General features: G+C 42.7%; 1 protein-coding gene across 1 annotated transcript in view; it reads left to right on the forward strand.

The window, feature by feature from the left end:
• The first annotated feature begins 1,893 nt into the window (after positions 1-1,893).
• The window catches only part of ZDHHC2 (zinc finger DHHC-type palmitoyltransferase 2), a 69,826-nt gene continuing 56,965 nt past the window's right edge, over positions 1,894-14,754 (forward strand). The window contains exon 1 of the mRNA XM_010374469.2: positions 1,894-2,687. Coding sequence (XP_010372771.1) covers positions 2,558-2,687 — 130 coding nt within the window. The 5' untranslated portion in view covers positions 1,894-2,557. The remainder of the gene's footprint in view (positions 2,688-14,754) is intronic.

Genomic DNA, 14,754 nt, shown 5'->3' on the forward strand with positions numbered 1-14,754 from the left:
TTTGCTGTGGCTGGCTTTATTTTTCATAAATGGTCATATCAGTTTAATCACAGTTATACATGAAACGTACAATTTCTTATGCTTATTAAACATCTAAATTAAAATTTGTGAGTGGAATCTTCTGTATTTCTAAACAGTAAGTCTCTAGCGAAGTTTCTTCTTGTCTACAAGCTTCAAATTATTTTTTTTTGTTGATGTAAAGTCCTAAAGAAAAAGAAAATAAATCAAAGGCTCTCTCTACCTCAAAATAAAAGTTATCCTTCCACTCTCATCAAAGCCCAGTATCTGGAGACTGGCTACTCACCAAAGAGCTTACATTTGTGCGTGCGTGTTTACGCCTAATTAGAGACTACGCAGAGATCAATCCTGTTATCTTGTGGCTTTGAAGATGTTTCTTCCTACTCCAGACTTTTTGTTTGTTTGTTTTAAGATAAGAGAGCTTGAAAAACCCAGTAAAAGTAGTATCCTTAAAATGGCAATAACAAAAAGGTTGAAAAGATTTCACCAATATTTATTACAAATAGGAACAATTAAACAACATCTTAGATGGGTAATAAAAATGTAGCTCCTTCAAAGATATGGTATCTGCATACTTTTGCAAAAGGGTAGATGTGAAAACTGGGCAGAATGCTATTCCATTTCCGATTTCAAGAGCCTGTAAGACGGTGAGAAGAGGAAGAGCACAGGGCATTGTCGCATCCAGGATCTACAAAGGCACTATTTGCACTTTCTCCACTGTTTCCAGTATGGAAAATCCGACCCCTTCCTTTTCATTCCTTGATCGTCTCTATTGACCTTCAATCACTGATTTGCTTCTCTTTGTGAGGGTCTTTCAGTCCCAGGAGGAACTTTTAATTCCTGTTTTTTACTGTCTTCTAACTTGGGGGAACACCGGATTCATATCCATGAAAAACATTAAGGCATCCAGAGAAGTTATATTTTCATATTAATATACAGAATATCCAACGAGAATACAAAATGCTAAAGCAAAATCAAGTGATTCACTGGGACATAATGTCTCTCAATTATTTAAAGTCCCATAGAAACTTGACTGGCATTTTGTATGCATTTTTGAAGAGAAATGGAAAGAGATGTGGAGTGTGTGTGTAACGTAGTAGCTATTGCAGGAGAGATTAGCTTGTTGTGTAATCCAGTCACAGAAAGATAATCGCAGACACCAGAGCTAAATTTCTTTGACTGAATTCATGTAAATCAGTTTTTTTTAAACTGTGTAGAAATTATATGAATAAGAAGTAATTTCATTCACTATGGTTGCTGTGTGGTGTAAATACACATATTCACTAATGTTAAGAAAAATTGTGCCTATTATGTATAGTAGTGATGCACATAATTTACATACACTCATTGACTGAAGTGTTTCCCTGTGGGATCAGGTGCGTTCATAATCAGATGAAGGAAAAGCAAAGGAGGCATTTGTCTATTTTCCATTTCATGAATCGTAAAATCAGAGGTTTGGGCTACCTTTAGGTTCCCTTACGGTGTTTTTTGGGAACCGCTTTGGAATCAGCTATCTGCTAAGTTTGGAATTGCCACCACGAAAGTAAACACCGTAGTGACGAGCGGGTTGAGGAAAAGAATAAATAGTTGGTGGAAGGAACCACCGTACTCAGGGAGGGGACAGTGGGAACGGCCCCTGTCACAATCACTCAATCACTTATCCAAAGAATCAACATTCTCAGAGCAAAGAACTTGTGTTTCTAACTCCAGAGGTGCCTGGATCCACAACCAAAAATGCTTCCTCCTCGCTCTCCACAGCCCCTCCCATGCCAGACGCCGGCTCGGCACCCCCTCTTCGCTGTGCATTTCTGCTTCCCCCCAAAGCCCGAGTAGTAAAGGGAGGCTCCTCGCGGCCCCCGCGGGCTCCCAGGGACCCGCAAGTTGAAGCGCGAGGTTTCCAAGCGGGCTTCGGGGACGCGGGCCTCGGCGCTGCAGACTTTCTCAGGGCGCCTGGGTCGCGGCAGGCGCGGAGTCCCGCGCGCAGCAGCTGTTCCGCCGGCCCCGCCTCGGACCCCAGCCCTGCACCAAGCGCGACAGCGCCCGCGACCCAACTGCCCCGAGTGCCGGGCGCCTGGGGAGGGGCCGCCGCTGCCCCCTCCGCCCCGGGAACCAGCGCCAAGCAGCCGCCGCCTCCCCGGAATCCAGAGGCCGAGCCGGAGGCGGCGGGGCCACAGTGTGGCCCCGGATCCCCGCAGAGCCCGCCCGAGGGCGCAGCCGGCCAAGCCAGGCGAGGCGGCCGGGCGGCTGGGAACGGCGGGGGCGGAGCACAGCCTCCCGACGCCGCCGCCTCGCCGCCCCCCTCCGCCTCCTCGTCCTCCGCTCGCAGCCGCCGCCTCCGCCGGGCTGAGGAGCCGGGAGTCCGCGGCGCCGGCTCGGGGCTGCGGGATGGGGAGTTAGCGCCACGGCGGCGGCAGTGGCCGCAGCGCACCCCGCCGCCGCCCAGGAGCCCGTCCAGGCAGGGGTGCCGGGAGCGCCCAGCCCGCCCCGGAGCCAGGCCCGCGGGCGGCGGCGGAGCTGGGCAGGTGGATGCGGCTGGAAGATGGCGCCCTCGGGCCCGGGCAGCAGCGCCAGGCGGCGGTGCCGGCGGGTGCTGTACTGGATCCCGGTGGTGTTCATCACCCTCCTGCTCGGCTGGTCCTACTACGCCTACGCCATCCAGCTGTGCATCGGTGAGTGCGCCCCCCGCCGCGGCGCCCCCAGCTCAGCCCACCCCGACTGTCCCGGGACGCTCAGCCGCGCCTCCGCTCTCGCCCCCCGGATGCGCCCCTGGCGCCGCCAACCTGCCGCGTCCCGCCGGCTCCGCTGCCAAAAGGAGCCTGGGGCAGCTTCTTGCACGCGCACGCCCCTCGCCCTCCCCTCCGCCCCAACTCTCGGGTTACGGTGTCGCCTCCGCCCCGCACTCGTCGCCGAGCCTCCCGCCGCCTTCCGCTCACCGCCGCCGCCCCGGCCACACCCCCTAGAGGGGCGGACGGTGCCCGGGACCGCGGTGTAGAGGGGCGGCCGAGGCCGGCGAGGTGCGCCGGGGGCTGAAGGGCTCCGAGCTGGGCCCGGCCCCGAGCTGCGCCAGACCTGCGCGGGGGTGCTGGCCTGGGCGGCGGAGCTGGATCCCTTGCTGGTTGGCGTCAATCCACTCGTTAAAAATTTGTGACAGCGCTCGGGCGTTTTTGCTGCTTTTGTGATTTGAGGATTGCCAGTTGGACACTTTTCTAGTTAAAAAGGATGTGGAGGAGGTGAGCTACTAGAAAGTATTTTTGAGGACATGTGCATCACACTAAACCATAATTTAGTTGTTTGAACAGTAGGGAGAGAAAAAAAGAGGTGATCGTCTGAGGTTTTTACATCCAGAGAGCCAAGTGGCTGCAGTCCAAGTTCTAGGTTCCTGAATTGGTGGGTAGGATACTTCTAATGCTGAAGATTAAATTTTTTTAAAAAGTTGATTATTATGCACAAGTAGGGAGTACAATGATGTCACTTAATGTAAGCTGGTTTCTACCTACAGAGGTTTTATGAAAACTGATCTGGGTTATCAGAAAAAGATGTTAAAACAGAGAATGACGTTTCTGCCAGTGACTTGTGAATGCTTTCTGTGTTTGGTGCTCCACCTAACCAAGTGTCTGTGTTTTTGCCCCACCAAGCGCTAGCTTTGGGTGGGACAAGGGAAAAGATTAAATAGTGGCCTATTACATTGAACCTTCACAACCTCAGCATTTTCAAAGCCTCAAGATTCAGACATAAAATCTTGTCTGAAGCTATCTGACCTCAAAATGCTGCTCCTTGTGAGAAAGTGTCATAATGATACATCAAAATAATCACTGATGTAAGTTTTAAGAGAACCGAGACTAACTTTTATTTTATATGGTTTTGATAGCTTTACAATTTGCTATTATTACTTTAAGGGATTTAGAAACAAGCTTAATAATCCAAAAAAACCTTGAGTCTGTTAGGAAAAGATGAGGCTGTACAGGCATCATCATGAGAATGCATTTAGGTATGTGGTTGTCAAGTCATCTAAAATATGTAGGAAAGGACGTGTGGGAAATTTTGTATTAACTGTTAATATTAAAATAGCTTGCCGGATTGAGATGGACTGTATCTGTTACATAACTGTTGGGATCCTTGTTGTATTTCATACCTTCATCCTCTTAAAGACAGTGAACAGTATCATTATAACCTGCAAAGAAGGGACATCCTGGAAGGGCTTCATTATCAAAATAGCTTATTCTCCTGTATTATCACATTAAGCTAAGACGCTTATCTTGGCAGTGTCTCATGTCCATTTAGAGGAAGCATTTGAAAGGAGAGGGAGCTTTTCTGCCCGTTAGAAGGATGTCTGCTCCTAGCTGAGGTGCTACATGGCAGGCCTTACTATTATATTGGGTAGGCAGGTGATGGAGAAGGAACTAAATGGAAAAATTGCTATTATATATGAATCATGTGTTCATATGTACTTTCTGTGAATATAAGACAAATCTCGAGTATCCATAAAATCCACATCACTATTTTAGTAAGTGACGATTTGACTAAGAGGAAGAATGCCTTTTTTAAAACTGCCTAAGTGTCATGGCCTATTATTGATACCTTACCTATCACTTCTTGTCCCTGCCTGCCTGGCTCAATGCCTGTCTGCCTGGCCTGGCGCAATGCCTGCGACATTGAAAGCAACAGTAAGTGGTCTTGAATAAACAAATAAATGATTCAGAGGCAATATCTCTTAGGTTTTCAGAAAGTAGCTTTTATATGTTTATTCCTGTAGAAACAAAAAGTAACTGTTAAGAAAGATCCAGATTCTAGAGTCTAAGAAGGAAGAACAAGTTGAAGCTGAATTTGATTCTAGAGACCATGGCAGTTTATGAGTGGCAAGCTTTGCATAGCCTTGGTTGAGTAGGAAGTTGAAATTAACTGTACAGTTTCCTCATAGGCACTGGGAAAGATGGCGACTAGTGTGACTGACACACAAAACCAGCCTCCTTTCCTTTTCACAGACAAAGCAAATGGAAATACCAGCCCCACCCCACCCCCAGCATTAATCACATCTCGGACTGCCCTGCCTTTTGAAGATTGTTTTCCTCTTGGAAGTTGCCATTTACAAGCAGATTTTCCAAATTTCTTCCATAAAACATTGGCCAAGGTTGGGACCAGAGTGTGGCGGTCGGGTGCTGGGAACTGGATCAGGTAGCAAATGGAATAGAAGAAACAAGGTGGTTTACCCTGGTCCTCCTTCCACATCTGCTCTCAGCTAGGCATGACCCTGAATATAAATTATTCTGTGCCCTTTGCTGAATGAACTGCGATTTAGGAGTAGTGCTTATCCTGGTATCCTTGGAAACTGGAGATAATGATTCTCATTACAGTTAGTTTCTATATTTAACAACGTGGATGTATGTGGCTCTCTAGGCACTTTTTCAGTTAGCATAATTTTTGCTTAGTGTTTGTATTTCATAAAAATAACCTCTCTTTTTCGAATATGTGTGTATGTAAAATATATGGGATGTACATATATTCTGTGAGAGTCAAGTATTTTTGGTTAAGTCAGCTTCCTGTTCTGCCAAAGAAAAGATCACAAAAGACAGTTATACTGCTCATCCTTTGGACCACGTTTATCTTGTTTGTTGATTAACAAGGCTCTTCTATTCGTACTCCTCCCCCTCCATCCTTTCCTTCCTTTACCACTCCTTTTCCTTCTCCCCTGTCCCTCCAGTCCCTCTCTCCACTGCTGGCTTCTTTTGTGTCCTTGCTCTCTTTAGATATGAGGTTGATTTCCATCAAGTAAGATAAACTCGAAGGTAACATTTGTAAGGGGAACTTTAGGATGCGCTATGGGAGGGAGTGAGGGTGGTCTGCAGCCTCAGGCATGCTCCCTTCCGTCAGCACACGACTTGGTTTGGGTATGTTTTAACAGGTCCCTTATGGCTGCCGCTGTGTTACCTTTACTTGTTGAAGAAGGTCACTGAAGTTTCCCCTTTTAAGTGCTAACATTTAAATTGTTTTAAGTATTTCAAACCATTTTCTTCATTTCAGATTTACTGAAAAGTGTCAGTAGTACACAAGAAACTTCCACATGCCCTTGTGGAACCAGTTCAGTTCCCATTTTTCTAAAATATGTTACTTCCCTGCTCCTTAGGCAGGTGCGATGGGACATTTATTATGATGTTGCACTCACATGGTTCTGAGTTTGCTTATGGTTTTAGTTACCTCATTTTAAACAATCGTGAAGATTGAAAAGCTTAAAGGTCATCCAGGCTAATCCCTCCTGTATTTTTAAGTGAAAGAGTTAAACTAAATTCCACAGTTGCCACAAGTTCAATGTTCTTCCTCCAAGTTACCTAGCGGCGGTGTCAGCTATGACTTCAGGTGCTGTGATGCGGATATCCAGATGTCTCCTTTTCCCAACAAACCCCTCTCCAAATCTCTCAGCCAAATGAAGTTATTCAGCATCTCTTTTTAACTTTATTATTGTTTACAAAGAGTTGACAGAGCTCTGCAAATAAGCCAACAGTCTTTACACAATTTCAGAGTTTTAAAGGGCTTTGTAGTTTGGGGCTATATAGTAAATATTTTTGGCTTTGCAAGCCATATGTTCTCTGTTCCAGTCACTCAGCTCTACTGTTCTAGAGAGCGGCCATAGAAGAGAGTTTAACAAATGGGCGTGGCTTTTATTCAACAAAAATATTTGGCCAACCTTGGCCCTTGGGCAATAGTTTGCTGAGCTTTGGAGTACGTTGGAAGTTAGACCACTGGGATCTTGAGGTTTTACTCACAGTTTTGCTGTCTTTATTAATAAACATCCCTCAGCAATGATTGCAGCCTATTATGTTCCACGGTGATTATAATACCTAGGGATCAGTTTGAGAGATACGCAGCCATGTTTTCATTCCTTTAAACAAACAAGCAAACAAACATCCCTGAGAACAAATTACATAAAGCCTCCCACTTGGATTCTGTGAAGTTAGGACCTGCCATTCATTCAAGGCCACTGCAGGCTCAAGGATAGAGTCTGCTGGGGCTCCCGTTTGTTTTCCACCGTGAAACGAATTTGAGCTACACAGAAGAAGATATGTATTCTTGTTATTGATTTAAACTGTCGCTTTATACTATTAATATCTTGATATTCCTGATACTTAAACTACTACTTTAAAAACTGTGTAGGACAATGAAGCATTTTTTACAAAAAAGGACAGGCAGTAGATCTTGGGAATACGGATGTTCTATTAGGTTGATGTAAAAGTAATCGCAGTTTTTGCCGTTACTTGGTTTTGCCAGCTGTTTTAAATATTAAAATAGTTTAAAGGGGAATATAAGGCACATCCATAGAAAACTGATGCATGCAAAACATTTAATGCCCAAATCACCTTAGAAGTGATTACTGGTTGGCCAGCACGGTGCCTTACACTTGTAAGTCAGCCCTTCGGGAGGCCGAGGTGGGAGGATCACTTGAGGTCAGGAGTTTGAGGACAGCCTGGCCAACGTAGTGAAACCCCATCTCTACCAAAAAATACAAATATTAGCCAGGTGTGGTGGTGCATGCCTGTAGTCCCAGCTGCCTGGGAAGCTGAGGCAGAAGAAATTGCTTGAACCCAGGAGGCAGAGGCTGCAGTGAGCCGTGGTCACACCACTGCGCTTCAGCCTGGGTGACAGAGCGAGACCGTCTCAAAAAAAATTTTTTTTTTAAAAAGAAATTATTACTTTTGGCGTGATGATTCAAAATATATTAGTTCTGTGACTTTTCTTGGTATTGTTGAATATTTTCAAGATTTGAATTTATGTGAATAGGGTGATAAAAACTCAACATTTCTTCACATTAAAAATTCAAATGTATAAAATATGATATGTTCCAAACTCTTGATCTGTGCTGCCGTTTTAGTTTACTGTAAATGGTCAGGTCGGAAGGGGAGTAAGAGAAAAGACTCTGCTTAATGCTTTCTTGGCTCCATTCAGTGTGTCAGAGGCTTCCTTTTCTTTTGATGTACTGGACAATGCGACATTACTATTTGCTATTAAACCCTATTAGAGAGAAACATGTAAGGCAATTAGCACAGTCTTAGCGGGTACAGATGCGCAATAAATGTTGAATGAATGAATCTCGTGGTTTCTACTTAGTCTTATTCAGTGGTATAATGCGAATAAGTGAGAGGACAGGATCTAGGGGTCAAACTTCAGTTTAAAGTGAGGCTTATTGTAGAAAAGTTTGCTTGCAGTTGCTGGCTAAGAATGTCATCCGTGCCGTTCAATGGGTGCTTGCAGGAATGTTTCCAGTAATTAAACAGAAGCTGACGGGATGGTTTCTTAAATCAAGATAATTAATTGTCTCTAGAGAAGGTGTGTTTCCATGAGGTTAGGAAGAAGGCAGCTTCTTAAGGGCTTGAGTAGGGTTCATTCAAAAGCATTTACTTGCCAGGCATTTCCCGCCACAGAAATGATTTAAAAGAGAACTTAATAGAGATGTTTTCCTAATAGCCAAGAAAAAAAAAAAAAAAAAAACCTCTGGGAAAAAACCCAAAACCAAAGCTTTCTAGCTGGCTTGGGCATGAGGAGAGAGGTTGCCACCTTTCCGGATGTTATTTCCACAGCAGAGCAGTCGGATAGCAGAAATGGAAAGCAAAACGTCTCACTCCTAGACATGTGAGTTGGCTGCCGGGCCAGTGGAAAAGGATAAACAATGAGGGAGGTATAAAGAGCTTTTGGGGAACACCTAAGTAGAAATGAATTTTAAGTCAAGTTGTAGATCTTACCACATATATTTAGTGGTTGATGTAGTCTCAGAGTAAGATTATAAGCAGCAGTGTTTGCCTCTGCTATGAAGTAGGAGGTTGTTTTAGCTCCCTCACTTCTTACCCAATGCTCGGGCCGCTTTTACTCTGCTCTCGACCCAGGGCCTGTGACCTGGCAGGTGAAAATGGGCATGAATGCAACTCTCTGAATCCACGGCGAGCCTGGAGAGCTTAGCTTAGAAATGGACAGAAACCGAGGGTGGGTGGGTGAAGTGGAGCTGACGTTACACCTGAGGAACGGCCTTTGGAAAGAGCTGCTTCCCTGGCAGGGTCACCACAGAGCACTGGAACCACCCCTGCTCCCCCAACCTAGTAACAGCGGGTCCAGTGTTCCAGCATGGACAGTGTCCAGCTGGCAGGGCTGAGGTCGTTGCGCCCACATCTCAGGCTGCATGATCCAGCGAGCTCAGGTGTTTGATCTTTATTCGTTACTGTGGTGAGAAGTGTGCTAGCCGGGGAAAAACGACAAATGTATCCCAGAGATGAGTATATATGGGGGCGAGGGGTTCTCCATGAGATGCGTGTATATGGGGGCGAGGGGTTCTCCCTGAGATGGTCCTCATTGATTTTCTTGTTTCATTTGTTTTTATTTTTTATCTTGATGGAGAATTTGTGATTTTCCTTCTCAGAAAAATAGAACCATACTTACATTTTGTAATTTATACTGCTGATTTATACCGCTGTGTTTTGACAGATGTATCGCATCACCCAGCCTTCTCTTCTCCAGGAAGCGATGGATTCATGGGCCCCCTGAGACTCCAGCACTGTTCATGATGAGTGTAGAAATTCTATCTTGTCTAACTTGCGGAATGACAGATTAGAATATGGCATAGATTCTTAATGCTGTCTGTTGGGAAAACAATATTCCAAAGATCATTAGAAAGACAGTTTTAATGTTGTGTGGAATTCTGTTATTACGTATTGCCATTTAGAAATACTACAGAGAATTTATAATGAAAGCATAAAATAATTGAATGAGGTTTTTGATAGTCCATTAGAAAATTGTTGAAAAATTTTTCCTAATTCCTTTAAGGGAATTTTATTATAATTGTCTTGATTGTTGTTTCCATCAAATGCCAAGAGTGAAAAGGGTGAAATTATCAAGGCGGGGGGTAGGAGGAGGGGGCGCTGGGGAGGAGGTAGATGCTCTGATTTCTTAAGAAGAATAGGATAGCTGTAAAGAAACCAGACATGATTGCTTGAGAATTTTCCTTTCCAAATGATAATATCACACTTTATATCATTTATGTAGCATTTTTCCTAATTTGACGTTTTGTCTGGCTATGACTGTTAAATTCAGTTATAAATATTAGTTGCCTGAAGTGTTATAAAATCCATTTTTGTTTGAGAGATACTCGTAAGTGAAAATATATGCTGCATTTGTCATCTTAGCACTTGACTCTAAAGTGCATCCTTAATGGTAGCTCATTCGAGGTATGTTATTGATTGGATTACATTTTAAAGATGCAAATGAATAAGTGCTTTTATAGTTGGCTGGGTTTTATTTCTTTGCCAGTACTTCTTCCTGGTATCCTGAAGTTTCTCCTCACGTGAAGTGTACAATTAAACATTCCTGCCATATTTAAATTAATTAGACCTTTTATTCACTAGCATTGCCGGCCCAGAGGAACAGAAGGGTGCAGAGGAGTTCATCAGCAAAATGTACACCAAACAATAATTTAAAAAACTTTAATTCTTTTAAAACCAAGCATTCAGATAATAAAATAGCTTCAAGGTAGTTGTCTATCTCCATGATCATGTTACAAAAGTTATAATCCTTATAAAAATAAGGTCATACAGTGTCAAGAATTTTATGTGATTATAATTCAGAGAAATTTGAGAAACCAGAATGGCTTTGTCATGATTTACCTATTTTCTTATGTACAGATAACATTAAATTCTGTCTCTGTATTTATTGTATTATGTGAATGGATTTTCATCATATCTGAAGGGTATGTATGGAGTAGGGTGACTTAAAATTCAGACTGAACTGTATTCCTCATCCCTTTGGATCCCATGAGTCCTCTCAAAGAGGTAGTAGCTGAATTGAAGTATGGCTTTTCACTAGATTTGTAGGGATGTGAGGAATGGTGTGATTTGGAATTGTGTTTGTAATGTACATAGCATGTTGGAATTATTTTAGTGGGAAAGACTGTCCACTCCAGAACAGCTGAGCTGGAGCTGTAATGAGAGACACCTGAGGCCAATTGCAGAGCATGAAAAAGATTTCAATTATGAGTCTCAAACTGAAAGTCATAAGCTTGCTCCAAATTCCAGGGGCTAATTTGTGATCAAGTTACTACTAAATGGGCAACTCCATGTGACCTGTTTTAGGAAGAAAGACAGTCAGGGATTTATGTACTTAACTATGACTAGTGATTAGCCAGGGCATCTCCAGAGAGGTCAGTAAATGGGAAAAGATATAGGGCAGGGACCAGGTTGACTTAATCAAGGTCTTAATTATAACATATTTTAATAAAATGCAACTTATTCCAGAACTAGTACCTACTGAAAAATATGCAGAACAAAGAATTGTATGCCAGTCAAAGGAGGGAGGAGGGTAGTGATTCACCGTAGCCTCCCATAAACTTGCCCTTTAACAAATCCAAGAACTGAATGCATTTTAACCGTCCATAATTCACTGGACACCCTATTAATTTATTCATTCAAAAAATATCTACTGACAGATGTTGGAGCTTACTTTTCTTATTAGGGGACAGAAAACAAATAAAAAACGTAAATACATTAGATAATTTGTTAGAGGATCATCAGTGGCATGATACAAAGCAAAAAGTAGGGCAAGAAGGACTGAGAATGCCAGAGGAAGATTTCGATTTTAAATGCAGTGGCCAGAGAAGGAGAAGGACTCATGAAATTTAAGCAGAGAACTGAAGGAGCTGAAAGATTTAACCATGCGGGTATTGCGGAGAAAGGTATCTCAGGCCAAGGGACTTTGATTTACAACACAGAGGCAGGGGTCAGCCCAGCATGTTTGAGGAAGAGCAAGGAGGTCATTTTGGCTGAATTGTAGTGAGCAAGGGAAAGGGAAGTAGGTGATAGGTCAGAGATGTGGGGAGAAAGCAGAGATCATGGAGGGCCTCAGGTCAGAGGCCACTGTGAGGACTTTGGGTTTACTTGGAGTGACGTGAGAATCCACTGCAGGGTGTTGAGTACAGAGGTGATGTGCTGTGACTTAGATTTGAAAAGATCTTTCTGGCCGCTGTGGACCTAGGCTACTGCATCAATCCAGATGAGCGATGATCGTGTCAAACCATGGCATGGGCATTGGAAATGGTGAGAGGTGATCAGATTCTGGACGTATGTTTACAGTAGCGACAGCAGAAGTTACAGACAGATTTGAGTTGTGTAAGAAAGAAAGGAGTCAAAAATGATTCCATTGTTTTTGACCCAAAAAACCGAAAGGGTGATAGGCAGAAGGCATCAGTTAGGTGGTGTGGAGGGTTGCATTAGATCTGGAATGAATGTGCTGTCGTGAGATAGAGATGCTGAGTGAGTGGTTGCACACATGAAGTTGGTGTTTGGGAGAGAGGTATAGAATGTGGGAATAAATTCGGGAGTCTTCGGCATATAAGTGGATTTAAAGACTTGGCACTGGGTACATTTGTTCTACCACATGTGAGAATGTAAATGAGCAGAGAAATGGACCAAAGATGACCAACACTGAGAGTTCAGGAGATGAGTGGGAATCAGCAAAGAAGACTGAGAAGGAGCGCCCAGTGAAGGAAAGGAAAACTGAGAGAGTGTGGTGTCCTGAAGCCTGGGGAGGAAAGGGTATCAAGTAGGAGGGAGGAGTCAACATTGCCACATGTACTGGCCCATCAAGTGGGGGAGGACTGAGAATTTAACAGTGTGCATATTGAACCCTTGTTTGAACTTATTACTGACTCTGATGACTTTCAGTGTAACTTACAAGGTTACCGAAAAGAATCTCGTATACCAGTGTACGAGTTGCTGGGATATCTGAATTAATTCAATCCAAATTTAAAAGGCAAGCTTAACTTTTCTTATTATCTGAAAATAATTTACAGAAAATTTCATGAGCGGTAACCATGTCTGGTTTATGCACCCTTATAGCCCTGGTGCCTAACACAAATATTAACACATAGTAACATTTGGGACATATGTTTCTTCAATGAATCAAAGGATGAGTGCCAGCTCAACTTGTTCAGTTTGAGCTGAGCAGGGTGGACATCTCAAGCAACAAAGAATGTTGAATCCTGTATGAGAGGATTATCTATTTTGGCTTTTTACTGTTAGATCATCCAGATGGGTATAAACAAGCTGGTAATATTTTTATGGTTTCACATATAACAATAAAAAACCCTTTTTTCTTTCTGGACATTAAAATGTTATCCGTAATGAGAATTTAGACGATAAAATTAATTGTAGAACTCACTTGGAATTTTAAAAGATAAATTATCTTTGTAAGTGTAATAGAGTAGGTAATATCCTCATATATCTATAGTAAAAAAAAAAATAAGAACAATTTAGAATGTAAAATTTTTGCCCCAGTATACTTATAAAATAATCACCAAAAAAAGTGAAATGCGTTTGCAGGAAACACTCCAACAGCACTTTCTAGAGATAACTGTAGTCCATTTTAGTAGTTTTCAGACAATTAACCCCCACCCGCCCTTAATGTGCTAAATTGTTACCCTTTTTAGATTTAAAAAGACCTTCTAACATATGTTTCAATTGTCTTTTTCCTTGTCTCAGCTTTCTTAGAGTATACCGAATATAATTTATCTCTGATTTAAGGCAGTATATCCAAGATAGATACACATATCAAGCTACTATCCAAAACCCTTGGAGTCTGAGGATTTTACATTCTCTTTCATCTATTTCCTATTGACTGCAAAAGGTCAAGGAAGACTGGAATTTTGGCTGGGCATTATTTTGAATCTCAAGCACTGAGAATCTGGGGAGACTCATGAATGAGCCACTTAGCATGCGGAAATGCCTAGCTAGGCATACACAGCTCAGCTAACCTTTGTTTTTCTCTGCTTATCACTTCTGTTATTTTTTTGAGCTATTAAACAACAATGAAAACTTTTCAGCATGGAAATGACCAGAGGTGAGAAAACTTTAGATAATGTTGATTTTTAACTTAATTTGTGGTTTGAGAATAAGCTCTAGAGCAGATGACTTTTTTATTTTTTATTGTGGTAAAATATCGATAACATAAAAATTTTCCATTTTAACCATTTTTAAGTATACAGGTTAGTGTCATTAAGTACAGTCAAAATGCTGTGCGATCATCACTACTGTCCATTTTCCAACTTTGTCATCTTCCCAAACTGCATTGCTGTGCGGTTAACACTAACTCTCATTCTTCCCTCCCCGGCCCCTGGCAGCCACCGTTCTGCTTTCTGCCTCCATGAGTCCGACTGTTCCAGGTCGCTCCTATGAGTGGAATCATACAATATTTATCCTTTTGCGTCTAGTTTATTGCATTTATATAATATCTTCAGAGTAGCATATGTGAGAATTTCATTTTTTCAAAGGCTGAATAGCATTTCATGGTATGTGTATATCAGATGTTGTTTATCCATTAATGGTGGTTTGAGTTGTGTCTACCTTTTTGGCTATTGTGAATAATGCTGCTCTGAACAGTATATAGAAATACCTGTTGGAGTCCCTGCTTTAAATTCTTTTGTAGATACCTAAGAGTGGAATTGGTCAGTCATGTGGTAATTCTGTGTTTAATTTTTTGGGGACACCATACTGTTTTTCTGGAGCAGGTGATGTTTGATGGAAGTGTCATTCCAGAGAAACCTATGTATGCCCTTGTAAACATGTCCAAATTTGAAGGTCTCTAGAGGTATCCATGAGATGTATCAATGTCACTGCAGCAGGTTTTTGGTTTGTTTTGATTTTTTGTTTTTTTGTTTTTACCATCTTGCCATTTCGTGGTTCAGCAGAAAAGCTGGTGGGCAGGGGATCGTGA

Source organism: Rhinopithecus roxellana, chromosome 9, assembly GCF_007565055.1.
Source record: "Rhinopithecus roxellana isolate Shanxi Qingling chromosome 9, ASM756505v1, whole genome shotgun sequence".
Lineage (NCBI taxonomy): Eukaryota > Metazoa > Chordata > Mammalia > Primates > Cercopithecidae > Rhinopithecus > Rhinopithecus roxellana.